Source organism: Eschrichtius robustus, chromosome 1 (genome assembly GCF_028021215.1).
Source record: "Eschrichtius robustus isolate mEscRob2 chromosome 1, mEscRob2.pri, whole genome shotgun sequence".
Taxonomy (NCBI): Eukaryota; Metazoa; Chordata; class Mammalia; order Artiodactyla; family Eschrichtiidae; genus Eschrichtius; species Eschrichtius robustus.
Window position 1 is genome coordinate 36,697,929 of NC_090824.1, and position 18,918 is coordinate 36,716,846.

Here is an 18,918-nt window from a genome sequence, read left to right on the forward strand (position 1 = left end):
GGTTGTCTTTTTATTAATGAATTGTAGTAAGTCCTTATATATTCTATCAATAGATACAAGTTCCTTGTCATATTCCCATTCTGTGGGTTGTTTTTAGGAACTAGTGTATTTTTCAATAGAAAAAGATCACTTCAGAGCACAAAGTATGATTTTTAGAGTACAACTTTTAAAATAATACTAGCAATATGCCTGTAATTTTTTTGACAAATAGTAATGGATTAATATAGAAATTAAAAAATAGTCATCTGAGGATAAGAAAATGAAAGTAATCCCCAAAATATGCAACATCCTTTTTTGCCTCTCCTTCTCCACATACAGTCTGCTAGTGTGATATAAATCGTAGTAATTTTGTCACTGGGAAGATGTAAGCATTCTTTGAATGTTCTGATTTGCATAGCGGAAGGAAAGGAAGAAAGCTAGTTGTATACAAACGAGTTAACACAGCAGGCCTGAGACTACTATCCTTAGAAAGGCCTACTTGAAAGGTAGACCCTGGCTGGAGTCTGGGAGCCTGGATCTCGGGAGGGCTCTCACCATTCCCAGGACTGATAAGAGAGGCTCACTGAGCCTAAACTGTATAAACAACGTCATTTATGGTGAACAGCTATTTTCCCTCTGGGAGTCTGGAATTATGCTAGAAAGAGGGTGCCTATGTGACCAGCCCCAGTAAAAACCATGAGCACCAAGTCTCTAATGAGCTTCCCTGGTGGCTCTGCATGTGTGGTCACAATTCAATGCTGGAGAAATTCAACACGTCCTCTGTGACTCCACTGGGAGAGAACTCGTGGAAGCTTGTGCCTCGTTTCCTGCAGACTTCACCCCATGAGCCTTTTCCCTTGGCTGATTTTGTTCTGTAGCCTGTTGTTGTAATAAATCATAACCATGAGTACAGCTATATGCTGAGTTCTCTGAATCTTTGTGTAAGCAGATAAGGTAGAGGGTCCCCGGAGAAAGAAAACCAGGCATGGCTTTCTTGACATGAGAGACGCCATTTTGGCCTAAGCCATTCTGGGATCTAAGCCTGGCCACAATGCTTGCCCTTGAATAAGTCTTAGAAATCAATGATCTTAAGAGAAGAAAGAATGCAGATGCTGACTGTTATCAGGCAAGAGAAATAACAATAGCAAAGATAATATATTAGTTATAAAGACCCCCAGTTCTCTTTCAATGGTAAAGAGTAGCCTGAAGCCTCAACCACCAGATGTACTGGAACCTAAGAGCTGATGATGTTGACCTCTTCTGAACTTCTGACTTCAGTCAACTAAAGCTTGGACTCTGTTGACCACCCAAGCCCCATCATGAATATGCATGTACCCTTAGCTTAAAACTTCCCCAATTTTGCTGTTGGGAGAGACACTGCTTTGGGAAAGATCCCCGGTGTTCTCCTTACTTGCTGCAAGTAATAAATCCTTCCTTCTCCCGATCCTTGGCTCGGTTGTGTCTTTTGGCTCAACACCCACCAAGAGGCAAACCAGTTTTCAGGTAACACTAGTAGTGAATCAGTGAACCTAGGAGTGGTCTTGGGGACCTCCAAAACATTAGTAGAATTAGAAATTTAGCCTTTGGGACAGAATTAAGAGAAGCAGTCACAACAACTGCATAATGTCTATGAAGCAAGATCTATAATTAAATTCTTTTTTAAAATTTTATCGAAATTCTCACTTTAAATATAGGAGAACTGAGGGTAACTATTAAAAAACAAAGTTACCTAAGTCATGAAGAACTCTAACACTACACAGCTCTCAAATCAGAATTAGGAAGGGAGGGAGGGAGGGAGGGAAGGAAGGAAGGAAGGGAGGGAGGGAGGGAGGGAGGGAGGGAGGGAGGGAGGAAGGAAGGAAGGAAGGAAGAAAGGAAGAAAGTAAGGAAGGAAGGAAGGAAGGAAGGAAGGAAGGAAGGAGGGAGGGATCAGCTTCAACATAGGGATACTAAAGCATGTCTGCTTTCTCTGGCCTTTCATTTTATCTTGAATTTCCATGTTTCCTTTCCATCCCGAAGGAAGGGACTATTCTATTTTAGTTAATTTCTCTTTTCTGCATGAGAGCTCCCACAGTCAAGGCAGCTACCAACTGAGTACAATACAAAGGGTTATTAACAGCCCTACAATAGCAGATAATTTTCTCTTGCATAAACAGCAAAAAGCCCATAGGTTCATTTCCCTTGGGCACAAAGCACACAGTTTGTGACCATGTTAATGAAAGTGATATGGCTCTCTTGGGAGGAGGATGACATCCTAAAGCATCTGTTCGGTTTCAGAAACATTGCTACATGAAATGTTGTAAGAAATGCCATCAGGACTAGTCACCAAAAAATTCAGTCCCAAGGGATTAGCTCTTCAAAAATTTTAAACAGCCTGAAATAAAGGAACTTTGATTGGCTCCTGATTCAAAACACACACCAAAAAGATATAAAAAGAATCTTGAGACAATTGGGGAAATTTAAAAATAAATTGGAGGGAATTCCCTGGTGGTCCAGTGGTTAGGACTCCGTGCTTTCACTGCCGAGGGCCAGAGTTCAATCCCTGGTCGGGGAACTAAGATCTCACAAGCCACATGGCTTTGCCAAAAAACAAAACAAAACAAAAAATAAATAAATAAAACATAAAAAATAAAAATAAATTGGATATTAGATGATATTATAGAATTACTTTTAATTTTCTCAGGTGTGATATTATTGCCCTTATGTAGAAGAACATTATTCTTAAGAGATGCATACTTTATTATTCAGGGGTAAAGTGTCATAATATCTTCATCTTACTTTCAAAGATTCGGGGGAAAAAAAAACAGTCATATACATATATATACACACACACACCCCCAAAGGAAAAGTTGTGTCCATCATTGTGAAACAGGAGGGAAGGGGGCAGGGCACTACCCTTGAAAGAATGACATAGCCCGAGGACATGACATAAACTGATTAGAACCAAATGGGTCCAAGATGGCAGACAAGTCAACTTCCACTAGACCTTGAGCCTCAGTATACACTCGCTGTAACACATCTGCAAGCTAAATGACACACCCACAGGCACCAAGACAGTTCCAAGACCAACCATAAGGATCAAAAGGTGGCGGTGGCCCAATTCCTGGAAATCCCCGCCCCTTTCCAAAATAGCTGAAATACTTCTCCCACTCATTAGCCTATGAAATTACCCACCCCTATAAAAAATGAACCCCATACCCTGGTGCCTTTCTCACCTTCTGAGATGGCCCACACTCTGTCTGTAGAGTGTGTTTCTCTCTAAATAAATTCACTTCTTTTTTTTTTTAATAATTTATTTATTTATTTATTTATTTATTTATTTATTTATTATTTTTTTGGCTGCCTTGGGTCTTCGTTGCTGTGCCCGGGGCTTTCTCTAGTTGTGGTAAGCAGGGGCTACTCTTTGTTGCGGTGTGCAGGCTTCTCATTGCGGTGGCTTCTCTTTGTCACGGAGCACAGGCTCTAGGCACCGCGGGCTGCAGTAGTTGTGGCACGTGGGCTCAGTAGCTGTGGCTCGCTGGCTCTAGAGCACAGGCTCAGTAGTTGTGGCGCACAGGCTTAGTTGCTCCATGGCATATGGGATCTTCGCGGACCAGGGCTCCAACCCATGTCTCCTACATTGGCAGGCGCATTCTTAACCACTGTGCCACCAGGGAAGTCCCTAAATCCACTTCTTACCTATCACTTTGTCTCTCACTGAATTCTTTCTGCGATGAGACATCAAGAACCTGAGTTTCACTAAGTCCTAAAACCAGGTGTGTGATCTCAGTTGGAAAATTGTGGGTTTTGGCCAGGTTCAAGTCCCAGCCTCGTGGGTTCAAGTCCCAATCAGGGTTTTGGCTGGGTTCGAGTCCTGCCACGTGGGTTCAAGGCCCAATCTGAGGTGCATGGTTTCAGCTTGCGACCACGAAGGGATGGTGATAAGGTAAGAATGTTGAGAGTTAGGTCTTGGTCCTAAAGAGGGCCGTGCGATGCTGCGAGCCAGGTGTACTGGGGAGGACGCTCTGCCAATGTCTGCTCATTTTTGACCGGCAGGTCAATCCTGTTGCTTATGTACATGCAACGGCAGATCCAGGACAGAACTGTTAATCTCTATACTCATCTCCCTGACTCTGAGGTTTTTCTCCTACATTCTTGCATTCTTGTTCATTCCTGCTCTATTTCTTTCTTTCTTCCTTCTGTTAACCCCAGAAAACCTGTGTGACCACCAAGGTGTACTTTTTATTGCTCTTACTCCCCTCCCTCTGACCCTTACAAGTGCTGACCCTTTATTCCCAACTTACAGCTAGACCAACTCTCGCTCATCGTCAACACCATTGGGGATGTCTTCTATGCTGTTTCTTTGTGACAACTTTTTGGGCACTAACACCTGGTTGGGAGACTACCCTGGAAGGGATAGCATCTAAAATCATAAGTGCAAAGCTTCACCAAATTGCACGGTGGATTTTGACCTAAGAGTGGATAGCTCAGGGGCTTGTCTAAAATGGGTCAGGCTGCATCAATCCCAACCAATACTTCTCTGGGCCATATACTCTGGGACTGGGAAAGATTTGGACAACAGGAATGAAAAGGAAAAAACTTAGTAGGTTATGTAATCAGGTTTGGCCACAATATGAGTTAGGAAATTTAAAATTGAGTGAAGTACCCTATGTTCAAATTTCCATGGCCTTGTATCTAGGCAATGGAACCCAAAAGGAATTTAAGGCATGTGTAGCTTGGAGGGATAGCTCTAGGAAGTACACTGAGTACATTTTAACTGACCCACCCTACAGGGCCATGGATCCTGAACGATCGTGGATCCCTCCTCCCCCGAGGTACAGGCCCTTTTGGCTACTCATTTCATAGCCCAGTCTGCCCCAGACATCAGGAGCAAAATTCAGAAGACAACTGCTGGTCCTCAGACTCTGATGAACAATTTGTTCCAACTGGCTTATTTGGTTTTCGGTAATAGGGAGATGGTCGAAAAGGCTGAACGCACCCAGAGAAATATGCAAAAGGCTCAAATGACGGCAATGGCTTTGTCTACTCAGAGACCACCAAAGGGGAAGCTGGCTTTTCTGGGCCAACCTGGCCCTGGCAGACCACAAGGCCCATGGGTAGCCATACAAGGCCAGTGTACCCTGTGTGGATACAACGGACTGGAGGGAGGATTGTGATTGATGTGCCCTTTGCAAACAGCCAGGGCATTGGAAGGGGGAATGCCCCATACGCCAGAGGGCGACGGGGGCCCCTCAGCCATTGATGGTTTTGCAATCAGAAGACTGAAGGGGCCCAAGGCCGAAAGTGGCTCTGCCTAGAGATACCATCTACGTAACTAATGTTGAGCCTTGGGTGGTCATTGATGTAGTGGGCCACTTGACAGAATTTCTTAAAGACACTGGTGCAACCTTGGTCTTAACCCAAAGGATTGGAAACCTTAGCAATCATAAGGAATACGTAATGGGGTTGTTAGGGAAGAGACAGGGGCACACCTTCCTGGAACCCCTTTTGTGCAAGATCAATGGCCAGCTGTTTTTACATTCCTTCCTGTTTGTGCCTGACTGTCCCATCCCTTTAATGGGAAGAGATTTATTAACTAAGTTAGGGGCCACTCTGTTTCTTGAGGGGCAAGGGAACCACCCTCATCACCAAATGGTTCTAACAAAAAGCAAAAAGGAACAGATAATCTGAAGCTAAAATAAAAGACTTAGTAGACCCTGGAATGTGGAATATCGAGGTTCTGGGCTTGGCCAAAGGTATCCAGCCGGTGGTTACTAAGTAAAAAGGGTTATATAGTGTCTAAATATAAGGTACAAATTTCTTAAACCTAGGGAAGATCCTCAAAAATGTTTGTAAATAGATTACCAAAACAGGAGGCCACTAGTCTGACTAAACTAACCATAGCTGATATTCAGAGCCTGATAGGAATTTTGGAAGAGGCCTTCTCCCCTAAGCTAAACGAGGAAAAGTAAAACTTTCCAATTTAAATGAATGGGTAGGTCAGTCCTTCAATATCATTGAGGTAACCACTCAATTCTTTGAAAAAGAAAACAGAACTGTCCCTGTTTTACAAATGTAGTCTTTACAGGACCAGAGGTGTGGCTCCAAAAATAATCCAAAACCCACCAATCCTTTTACCACTCCCCAAACCTTCCCTATTTATCTTAAGAGACTTATAAGTATTAAACAAAGGGGAAACAGTCATCCTAGGAGGAACTTGCCTGTATCTTTGAGATGCAAGTGCACCATCTGGTCTTCTCAGGAACCCTTACCTCTGCCACCTTTTTAAATGCAAATTTTAAAAAAGAGGGTAAAGTAATTTATAACTTGACTTGTCAAGGATAAATAGAAATCCTAAGTGTCTTTTCTGTAAACACTAGTAAAAAGGGTTTAGCCATCTAGATAGATGACCTTGATTTGTTCCATCTGCCAGAAGCCCAATTTGAATCCAACCCCTTGTAACTGATAGGTTTTATGTTGTACCTGACTCAGGACTGAAATTTTGGAATGGGAACTATGAGGCCTCTGTGTTTGTTTGTGTGTTCATATGTATCTATATGTGTGTTGTAGGCGTGTGATATTGCCAAAAATGAATTCGTAAAAGAGCTCTACTTAATTGGCTGGAAAAAAATTAAGTGTTTATATAAATACTCAGAAACAGAAAATAATCTGGCCAGAATGCATTTCAGGTTCATGTCATCTGAAAAATATTCAGTACTAAACTGATATCTGGTATTGAAGGTGGCTTAAGCTTGTTGGTTTGATTAACACAGACATGTTAGAGTCATCAATGATCAATGTCAAGTATAATCCTTCTGTCGTACCTAGGCTTATTAGAGGTCAATTAAGACCTTCTTCTGTTACAAATTTGTCAACAAGAAAAGTAACTCAATGTGAAAAAAACTTCTAAGAAATGTAAGATATGTGTTTTTAGTAAAAGAAGGTGTGAAGAATGAAGAATACTGAAAAGAGTTATACATGATCAGGATTTTCTAAGACTGGATTAAATTTAGTTGGGTAAATGGATTTTGCTGGGAATGGGCTGGGACAAGATTGGATTTGGTATGAGTTTCTTTGCCTTTTAAGTGATCTGTATTTGTTTTTGAGATCTTCTGTAACTTTAGTTAAGGAATAAGTATTGTCTCACAGTGACCTATGATCTTATTTGACCAAGTGTTTTGAAACTTCTTGACAAGCTTCCCAAATGTCAAATTTTAATTAAGTTTCTTTTGATTCCCAGCTAACTTTGGGGTACTTTAGAGGGCCCCTGAGGTATCTTAAAGAGAAATATTTAACTAGGATTATTTGGTATGTTAAGTTAAATGTAATCATTCGTAATTCTGGTTATTATAACCAAGTTTCTTTATCGATTACACTGTTATCAGATGTTTAACCATGCCTTTTAAGTCTTTTGTCACTTACAGATATTTTTGTACTTTGATGCTGTTACAAAAAGTGCTTCATCATCAAGGAGATTCATAGAAAGGCCTTGGAAGCAGTTACAACAGTTCCACACCAAGATGATGGCTATGCGAGGATTCCAGCCCATACTGACTTAGAACAAGGAGCTGTCTTGCCCCTGTGGCCCCTAGATCAGGCATCCGGAGATTTTTACTCCCTGACAGGCAGGGTCGACGCCCCTACTGAAGCAGTTACAGAAGACGGAACATCGCCCTTCTGCTTCCCATAAGAATATGGGATAAAATCTCTGAGGGGGGAATGAAACAGGAGGGAAGGGGGCAAGGCACTACCCTTGAAAAAATGACATAGCCCGAGGACATGACATAAACTGATTAGAACCAAATGGGTCCAAGATGGCAGACAAGTCAACTTCCACTAGACCTTGAGCCTCAGTATACACTCATTGTAACACATCAGGAAGCTAAATGACACACCCACAGGCACCAAGACAGTTCTGAGACCGACCATAAGGATCAAAAAGTGGGCGGTGGCCCAATTCCTAGAAATTCCCACCCCTTCCTGAAATAGCTGAAATACTCCTCCCACTCATTAGCCTATGAAATTACCCACCCCTATAAAAACTGACAACCCCTTACCCTGGTGCCTTTCTCACCTTCTGAGATGGCCCACACTCTGTCTGTGGAGTGTGTTTCTCTCTAAATAAATCCGCTTCTTATCTATCACTTTGTCTCTAAATGAATTCTTTCTGCGATGAGACATCAAGAACCTGAGCCTCATTAAGTTCTGAAACCAGGTGTGTGATCTCAGTTGGAAGACTGTGGGTTTTGGCCAGGTTCAAGTCCCAGCCTCATGGGTTCAAGTCCCAATCCGGATTTTGGCTGGGTTCAAGTCCCGGCCTCGTGGGTTCAAGTCCCAATCCGAGTTTTGGCTGGGTTTGAGTCCCAATCTGAGGTGCATGGTTTCAACTGGGTTATCTCCACCTTTGTTCTTTTTTGGGGGGGGGGGCCGAGCTGCACAGCATGTGAGATCTTAGTTCCCCTGACCAGGGATGGAACCCATGCCCCCTGTGGCGGAAGCAAGAAGTCTTTAACCACTGGACTGCCAGGGAAGTCCTCCACCTTTGTCCTTGACAAGACTATCTCACAATTCTGTAGAGGTAGAATTTGCAGAAAACTGATAGTAATGCAAACAATTTCTGTCCAGAGAAATACAAATTGTATCTAGTAAAATGCAAGTAATTGTAACCCTATGAATATTGCCCAGTTTTGCATCCATTTGCAAATTTACTTCAGCATCCCTATCTGACTGTAAAGATGGTATGTTGAATTCCTGTCTGAACTAGTTGTAATATCTTACTGGGTCCATGAGTCAAATAAAATCTTGGACATGTGTTCACTTTATATTTGTGTGAGTCATGATTTTATCTTCTTTTAAAATTTATCCTTGAACAGTTATGGTGGCAGGGGGGGATTAGGTGGAGGACAAACAGATACTGTCAATTTTTCTGTATATTTGACATTTTTTGTAATAAAAAGTTGGAGGAACCAAGATTCTATCACAACTACTTTACCTAGGTATAAGAAAGATTTTTGAAAAGTCAAATACATCTGCACACACACACATCAGTACATTTATATGTATAGTAGCTAAATAAATGTTTAAACCAATTAGAGAGTGTTTCTGTCAATTTAAAAGCAAATACTCTACAGTGTGACACCAGCAGAGACTTTCCTTGACCAAACTTTCGTCAGGCTCCTCTGAATCCTCCTCCCAACTAGGCCTTGACTTTTATACTTCTGTGTCCATCATCGTATCACCTATTTTTAGCAAGAATCCTGCTAAGTTGGTTTAGCCAGAATCCCCCGTCCCCACTGTCTGATCAGGTTCCTCATCCTCCACCACCCCCCAGTGATGTCTGACCACCTTGGCCTGCCTTCACGAGGAATCCTTTTAAGTCAGTTTAGCCAGATTCCCCACCTACCTTCGATGATTCCTCTTACTAATTTACCATCCACCAATCCCCCCACCTTGCTCCTTGGCTATAAATTCCCACCTTTCCTTGCTGTTTTCAGACTTGAGCCCAATCTCTCTCCCCTGCTGCAAAACCCCATCATAGCAGTCCTCCTTGAATAAAGTCTTCCTTTAACAAGTGTCATGAATAATTTTTTCTTTAACAATACCTTGCCACACCCACCAGCAGAATGACTAAAGTTGAAAAGAGGGAAAACACCAAATGTTGGCAAGGATGTAGAGGAACCAGAGCCCTCACACATTGCTGATGAGAGTGTAACATGTCTGATCACTCTGGAAAAGGCCAGCAGTTTCGTTTAAAACTAAACATACACCTACCCTGTGATCCAACAATTCCACCTGTAGGTTTTTACCCATGAAAACACATGATCATAAAAAGATTTCTACGAGAATGTTTATAGCAGCATTATTCATTATATCCAAAATCTGGCAACAGCTCAGTTGTCCATCAATAGGAGAATGGATTAAAAAACCAGCAACAGGGGCTTCCCTGGTGGCGCAGTGGTTGAGAGTCTGCCTGCCAATGCAGGGGTAAGCGGGTTCGAGCCCTGGTCTGGGAGGATCCCACGTGCCGCGGAGCAGCTGGGCCTGTGAGCCACAACTACTGAGCCTGCGCGTCTGGAGCCTATGCTCCGCAACAAGAGAGGCCGCGATAGTGAGAGGCCCGCGCACCGCGATGAAGAGTGGCCCCCGCTTGCCACAACTAGAGAAAGCCCTCGTACAGAAACGAAGACCCAACACAGGCAAAAATAAATTAAAAAAATAAAAAAAAAAAAAACCCAGCAACAGCAACCATTAGATCAAGTAGCTCAGAGGCAGTTTACCTGCAACCAGGCTGATCTTGTTAAAAATGTAAACTCTCAGGTCATAGACGTATAGAATCAGAAACTACTGGGATGGGGCCCACCCATAGGATTCTTTTTAACAAGTCCTCCAGAGGATTCTGATGCATGCTGATTTTGATAGATCAAAGGTTTTTTTTTTTTAGTAGTGGTAACAGTCACTGGATTTCAGCTCAGAGGCTGATGCTTGAGTTTGACTTCAAATAGGACTTTCTTAACTTATAATTATTGCTGGTTTTTTTTTAACCTGCTCACCACACTTTTCTCCTTCTTAATTAGCAAAGGATAAATGAAGGTGAGAAGGTAAAACATTCCTCTGAACAAATATCCTAATACTTTGAGTACAAAATTCAGAGGGAGGTCAGAGGTGACCTAGTCTCCTTAACCAGCTGGCATTCCTCTCTATCAAGGCTGAGATCCTTTATGAACCATGGGTTCTCAACCCTGGCTGCATATTAGAATTACCTGAGGAGCTTAAAAAATACTGATGCCTGGGTCCCATCCTCAAAGGTTCTGTTTTAACTGGTCTAGGGTACAACCCGGGGTGGTGGGGAAGACCAAAAGCTCCCCAGGTGATTCTAATGGTCAGCCAGGTTTGAGACCCACTGCCCTCACTGCCAATTCCCTTTAAAAACCTTGTTTTAACATCAGGTGTTCCAGAAGTAACGAAGGAAAACTAAGTTTAAATCCTAAACCAAAATGAACACTAGAAAAAAGTTCCCAATGGCCTACAGATCCACAGGCTATGTTATCAGCAGTAACCTGCCTCATTCAAAGGACAAGTACTTATCATCACTATGCTATAATATTCAATAATCCTCCTCTAACAGCATTTTTCATTAAAGAATTCCTAAAAGCCCATGCATATATGAAAACTTGGTTTAAGGCAGAGATGGGAAAATCCAATATCAAAGGAAAAAACATGGACAGTAAGTGTTGCTGGTATAAAAATTACTTCCTACCTCTCATCCTAAAAATAAATAAATAAATTCCAGGTTGATTAAATTTGAACATGAAAAACTTGAGTCAAGTCATTAAAACAGCGTATAGGAGAATATCTTTATATTCTTGGGATAGAGAAAGATTTCTTCAAAAAGCCCAAACTATAAGGAAAAAGACAAAGAAGAACATAAATATAAGCAAGGTTAAAGGCAAACAAGAGCCTAAGGGAAGATATTTGGAACATATGTAAAAGATACTATTTTTCCCAAATTAAGACCGCTGACCACTAACAATATCAAGTCTTAGAGAGGATGTGGACAAAACAGATCTCCAGTACACCACTAACTAGTGCTTAAATTACTAGAGTCACTATGGAGGGCAACATGGTAGCAGGTAATAACACTGAAAAGGCACAGATGCTACAACCCAGCAATTCTAACTCTCCAGTAGAGACACACCTAGAAAAACCCTTGCCTGCCCTCCCAAGCCTCTTTATAACATAACTTAGTCCTAACAGTACATCTCTCACTTTTCCAGTCATGAGGCACTTGATCACTTAGGATATGGCGAAAGGGGAACACAAGAGTTCAGAGGTAAGTCTACTAGTTTGTCAGAAGTTTACCCCTGCTTCTGATGGGGCACAGGCTAGGTGTTGCTACGTACAGAATGGTTTTACGTTTGCTGAAGTTAAGATTACACATATTGAGGAGTCCTGGAATATGTGATCCCAAAATATGCCTCGTTGGCATATGGATTATTTTGAGCTAAAGGCCATTGATAACTAGGAGGTGAAGGAAAAGCTCTAAAAACAGGGCATTAAGTTTCCTTTTGTAAAGATGTCTCCCTCTCCACACCAGGAAGTGGAGGACTCCTAACAGCTCTTATCTATGGAGAAGGCACGGACTTAAATCTGAATAACAAACCTTACTAAACAACTCTTGTTTACCATACTTTTCCTGGACTTAGGGGAAACATAAGTTGTCTCCCCAACCCAGAAGCCCCAAACCCTTTTCTTTGTTTTAGCCTAAAATGGCATATAAACTCAAGTTCTAACTACCCCTTTGGGTGACTCATCGATAGGTGCTCCCATGTGTACACAACAATGCACATGTTAATAAATTTCTGTTTATTTTTCTCTTGTTAATCTGTCTTTGGTCAGTCTAATTTACAGGGCCCCAGCTAGAGAACCTAAGCTGGGTAGAGGAAAAGGTTTTTTCCTCCCCTACTATATATTTATATGGATGTATATGCACATGTATCTTTATATAATATAAACTAATAAATATATATTTGTGTGTGTGTGTATAGTCTGTGTACATGATATAAACTAGTATGTATATTACTTTGTGGTTTTCAACAATGGAGAGATTGTGTGAGAATCTAGGGGTCAGAGATGAAGTGACTGCACCCACGTCCCCAAGACTTAGGTGCCATGGCAACACAGATGCAGATCTAACCATCTGCCTGCATTCTTGACAGCTCTGTTTAAAAGATAGCTCCTGGAATTCTTCTAGAAATCCAATCGGAAGCACAGAATAATTTCCATTCATAGCTGAGTGGTAAAAAACAACAAATGCATTTGGAATTTTCTCTTTCACAGCTTCTATCTAAAGCAAATCTCATGATGCACCAACTTTTGTATCATAGACCTTCCCTTCTCCCTACATCTCCCCCTCTCTCCCAGAGGAGGACCCTTCCAGAAAGCAGATTTGCTGCCTGAGACTCATGCTAATGCTGAAGATATGGTAAAAGAATCATTAATAGATTAACTATAAGAAAAGGATTCTTCCTAAAAAAAAATTATCCCTCAGAAAAAACAAGTCACCTTCTAAGAAATCCTTACAAAGTAACTCTTGCTGTGGGGAGTTCTTTCAATTCCTTATTTCCAATACAAAGTGCGAGTTGGGGTTGACACATCATCCTGAAACAACCTCAGTCAAGGTCTGGTGTTGGCTGCCTACAGAAGTCAGCTGATGGTATCAATGAAAGGAGACAAATTAAACACAGATTTAATTCCTGGGGATATGAACTCACACTTGCATGTGCAAACTGCCACTGTAAACCCTTTTAAAGATCACTTTAAAAGTTAATAAAGTGTTTAAGTTGCGATGATCAAAGATATGCACCAACTGGACACACTGTAAAAGAATTATAATTGTAACTTGTGATAAAATATTCAATATCTTCCCCATATTTAAAAGAGATGTATCTCAAAAAACTGGAAGTGTGGTCTGCAAAAACATATTCACTGATCCAAAGTATAGCTCCAGTGATGATAAAAACACAAAGGTCAAAGATGGATGTGAAGAGTTTGAAGACAAATGTTTTATGAATATGAGGAGGAGAAAGAACAGCATTTCTAAATTAGTGTGATTTTATAAAGTATGTGATTTTAAATAGGCATAGGTACCTAAATTTAAAATGCAAATTTTGTAAACAAGCATTTGGTTTGTTTACCTACATACCTAATAGTATGTGTATTCTAGAGTTGACCAAAAAACACTTTAGGGGACTTTTTAATAGGGAAAATGGGGAAATTTTGATATTTGCACTTTCTTATAGTTGGGCAACATGGTATATGCTGAATTTCAATAAGATAAAATTGATTCACATAGTTAGCCTACTGACCACTTAACAAGCAGGGCTCTGGTCCCGTCTATCAGAAGCATAAAAATCTAGTTAGTGTGACTATATTTAGGGACTTGCTCCACCTCTGTTTAATAATCTTTCCGATACTAGAACCTGAAACAAGTCAACAGCAGGAGTTCGGGATTCATTCCTGGATCCCTAATGTTCCCTCCTTCAGGATCTGCAGTGGTGCAATGCCCGTCACTTGCAGCCAGCTCTTTAGCCTGGCTCTTCATCCAGTCCCCACCAGCCACCAGCACTCATTCATCACCAGGTCAGCCCCACCCATCCAGCTGACCTAATTCCCTACCACAGCCAACCAGGTCTTTCCCTCGTAACGGCTCCTCCCACGGGCATGGCTGCCGCCCCAACTCCATCCTTTACAGCCTAACCCCAGTCCCACATCCTCCATGAAGTCGTCCTGACCGCCTCACCCCACGACAGATCGGCTTCCACTCCCTGAAATCCTCATGCAATGCAGTCATAATTTAGCACTTCATTACAAGCTCTGCTGAGTCATTCTGTGATTGCTTCCGGCATATTCTTTTTTTTTTTTTTTTCCCTCTAAGAGAAAAGAATTTTGACTGAGACAAATAATTCTTCTAGATTCCCCTCAGAGTTGACTGGCACTTGACTGAATGTTGTCTAATGACATCATGCCATTTCAAATGGAGAATGTTTCTGCCCCTGTTCAAGGGCAGTCTAAAGGGAAAACAAAAGTAGTACCTTCAGTAACAACTGTTGTTGGCAAACCTGCTACCTCTGAGATTGTACCAGTATTACCCTACCAGCCTGAATCACAGAGCATTTGCAATGGGGTGACTGCAGGTGGCACAAAAAAGGAAGACAATCACTAATAATACAACCACATCTTGCTTTCTGGAGTCATAAAAGGTTCTCCGAGCATCAAATTCATCAGCTTGTCAAGAAATAAAACAGCCTGTCACAACAGAGACCTTCAAAAGATACCCAGAATCTCACCACTGCTCATTACCTCTACTACCACAGCCCTGAGGCGAAGCTGCCATCACGTGTCACCTGCAGTACTGCAACAGCCATTAACTGGTTTCCCTGCACCCACGCTCGCCTCCTCACAATCTACTCTCAACAGTGACCTAAATGAGCCTGCTGAAATGCTCAACAGACTGTGTCAAAACCCTCCAATCATAGATCAGTCTGACTCCTGGTAGGAAACAGATGGCACATTCAAAGTGGGTGATTTGAGGAGAGTTCATATCATAACACAGGGGCTAGCAACACAAGGGTACTTCATCCCCTTCTAGACCTGAAATGTGAAGAGAAGGGGTAGAGAGGGAGACAGAGAGCTCCACGGAGAAGGCACCTAATTGGAGATGTGACCTTAAGTCTAGAGACACTCCAGCCCACACAATCCTGCGGGAAGGGAATATATACGCCAGTCTCATCCTTCTCCCTCACTCTCATCCCCTATCAATACTCCCCATGGCCAAATGCAAACAGAAGGCAGAAAGCAAGGTTGCCTGTCAGTGCAGGTCCACCTCCTGGGGCACATCTACAGAGCAGGGTAGAAAAGGGTAGAGTGAATCTGGGGAGGTAAATGGAAGCTATTCAGCCAAATGGCTTCCCATCTCAATCAGGGTATCTGAAAGTATGAGATCCAACCTTATCTCCTGTTCTGTTTGCTAACCTCTCTACTCAGTGGCTCTCCGCTCACCAGGCACACCCCTGCTTCAGGTCCTTTGTACTTGCTGCCTTCTCTGCCCAGAATGCTTTTCCCCCAGATACACACATGGCTTGTCCCCTCACCTATTTCAGCTCTCAGCTAAAACTTTACATCAGCAGAGGTTTCCTTTACCACCTTATATAAAAACCTCCCTTGCTCCTATCCCACCCATGCCTGGCACATCTATCTCCCTTATCTTGCTTTATTTTTCTCCACAGCACTTCTCTCTAACATTAGATAGACAGATGGATAGATATTTTTTTCTCCTTTTTAATTGACTGCCTCTCTGGCCTAGAACAAAAGTTTCATAAAGGCGTCCACTTGGCCTCTTTTGTTCACTCCCTTATGCCCAGTGTCTAGAACAGTGCCTGGCACAAAGAAGGCACTCACGTATTTGTTGGATGAATGAAAATGAATGAATGGAACAGAAGGACCCATAGCTAAGGACTCTTTCCACTGTTCAGAGGTTTAACTCCTATTATCAAATCATTGTTAAGCAAATAAATAGGCTCCTGATAATCAGATAGGAAGCAGGTGACAAGCATTTTATATTGGCAATGGCACAAAATTGAGTGCTGTCAGTAAACCCCTAAGAATAAATGGAATCTTCAGTCAGAACCAAAGGAATAACAGCAGTGTCTTCTGTAAACAACTCCTAGCAAGGTTGTTTTTTCTTATGACTATATCATCATTAACCTACCAACCTAGTCCTTCTCTAAGACTCAGTCTTCTCATCTGTAAAATGTGTAAGGATTGAATGATACAATGTATGGAGAGCATTTATTGGGTATGGAACCCAATAAATGGACACTATAATCATTATTAAAACATTGAGGAAGCCATGAGAATGAGATACTATGTTATCTTCCTATGATCTGGAACTGTTTATCCTAGACTTTTAAAGTGTGAGCTGGAATAATGACATGGAAAAGAAGTATAAGATGCTTTACTATCCACCACACAGTTGGGCCTAGATCTGAAAGACATCCTACAGTACCAGTGCTCCATATCAGAACCTAGTTTCCACACCTGGCCCAGACCTTGGTCAACCCTTTTGCAGGCCAGTACCTTGTTGCATCCATTTCTGCATCGCTCATTATATCTAAGCACTTAGAACATAAGTGCTGGTTTTTCCCTCATAGGAACTAAGCAGGGCATGTGACTGAAAAAATAGTGTAAGCAAAAGAGAAAGAGCAGATCAGTAAAGCTCCTGGTGATGCTCCCGTTTTTGACTTACCCCTCTAACCATGGAAGTCTCTGTTCTGGTCCGTAAATTAGACCAAATTCTGATTCCCTTTTCTCCACTAACATTTTATCTATCCATAGCCTTATCTGCTGGGTCAGTTCAGTTAACTACGCAAAAGGTGACCCCATAGTCTTAGGTCAGATGAAAAGAAAAAGGCTTGACCTGAATCCACTCAACAATCCATCACTACTTCGGAATACTGCAAAGATCCTGTAGTAGCTTTTTCATTGATGGGAGATTTCTTTGCAATTTTTTGCAGAAGATTTCTGTAGAAGGACACACTGGTGGGCTAACTAACCTGGGAAGCTAGATTCAAAAGGTAAGTTTCCTTTCTACCCTAAAACCCATGAAACTTAAATCTCCAGTTAAAATATTCCGTCTGCTACTATGTGTATACGTGTGTATTCAAGCCCTTGTTTTTGTTATTTTAGTCATAAATATATAATAGTTATCATTACTAATTTTTGCCAAAATTGAGGCTTCCAACCTCAGACATGAAAATCAAAGCAGGTCCCTCTAAGATTAAGCCTAGGGATTGATCTTACTAAGAGATCTTATTTTAGTAAGCAGCCTGATGCTTACTTGTTAGTGCTAAAAAAAATCATTCTGATCACTTCTCCTAGCGACAGATGGGTAACCATTTCCATAATAACTAACTTGGGACCAATTCCAATTGAGGAACAAGAAGAAAAACAAAACTATAATTCACTACTCATTCTGCAAACACGTTTCAAAGTGATAGGTCCCATCTACTTCGAGGCCTCAGTGAATGGCAAGTAGTACAAAATTCACACTCTTATTACAGCACTTCCCAAACTGTGCTGTTTTCCTCTCTGTCTTCCCCAACCAGGCTGTGCCACGCTCCTGATCAGGGGCTGTTTTATTTCTTTGCATTTCCAGAGTTCGACATTGTGACCAACACACTGCTGGTGCTCAAATGATTGAATGGCTACTAAAATGTCCCCCCACGAGGCAGGCGTCAAACCTGGCACTGTGGGTCATAAATTAAACATCACGGAATGGCATGACCGCAGTCTGGCCACTTCTTTTCCCCTCTATGTCCCAAAACTATGAGCAGGGTGGGGAAAGTGCATTATCCATACGAGAACCTCCCGATGTCTGGAAAAATGGAGCGGGCTGTCCCACCCACCCGGGCTGCTTCAGTCCTCCAGGCACAGAACAAGATTCTCTCCGCTCCCTAAGGCAGAGGGGACCCAGGTACTGTCCTCTCCCTCCAACCTTGACAACGACCCCTCCCCAACCCGGCCCCACAAGCATTCCACTCTCCAGCCCAAGCCTGGGCGCCGGGAGCTTCCCAGAGAGGGGGGACGCCGCGGTGCACTGTGGGAGCTGTAGTTCCCGGGTGGGTTCCGCACACCGGCGGCCCTGAGGACCAGACTCCCGCTCCCAGAAGCCCCCGCGCGGGCGCCTCGCCCAGTCAAGCCAGCTCACCTGTTCCATGGACGTGACTGTTTCTACCGAGTCGTCCTGCAACCGCTCCCGCGCGTGCTCGGGCCTCAGACTGTACAGCGGCTCTGACCAGACAGGGGAGGAAGATGGAGGGCAACAGTAGGTGAAGGAACTCGGAGAAGCCATGCTCTGGAAAGCAGCAGGCGGTGTATAGGACTCAGCTTCGTCAAAGAACAACGCGCCTTGAAACTCTAGCGGGCTAAGGCGCTACGGAGAGCGGGTAGAGTCAAAAGATTTTGAACGCGAATCGCTCCTGCCGCCTACACAACCTCAGGGAGTGAGTTGCTGGAATGCTGCCGCCCCCCATTGGGCAGAGGAGCTGCTGCAAGAGGCTCAGTTTCCTGGCGCGCAAGGAAGGACGTGTACATCTGAATTTCATTTCCCACACACACACCTTTTCAACATTCTGCTCATTCTCACTTACTTATGTCAGTAGTTCACAGTTTCGGGTGCCCAAGAACCCAATGAGGGTAACTTTTAAAGGCATTTCTGACAGCTCTCCTGATTGCCTCAGTCATAACTATTATGAACAGAATTATTGCGCACCTTTGGGTACATGACAACCGCCCAGGAGAAGCCAGCAGCTTCTCCACAAAGGAATTGCCATCTCAGTAGTCAGTGATGGAGGGAAGTGGCACTGCAATTCTCTCTTATCAATTTGGGGGTTACAGTGCAGT

At 42.7% G+C, this 18,918-nt stretch overlaps 1 protein-coding gene across 1 annotated transcript in view; it reads right to left on the minus strand.

Annotated features, from left to right (window-relative positions):
* FNTB (farnesyltransferase, CAAX box, subunit beta) overlaps window positions 1–18,447 on the minus strand; it is a 74,040-nt gene extending 55,593 nt beyond the window's left edge. Inside the window, exon 1 of the mRNA XM_068544046.1 lies at window positions 18,224–18,447. Within this exon, the coding sequence (XP_068400147.1) occupies window positions 18,224–18,367 (144 nt within the window). The 5' untranslated portion in view covers window positions 18,368–18,447. The remainder of the gene's footprint in view (window positions 1–18,223) is intronic.
* Window positions 18,448–18,918: the final 471 nt, after the last annotated feature.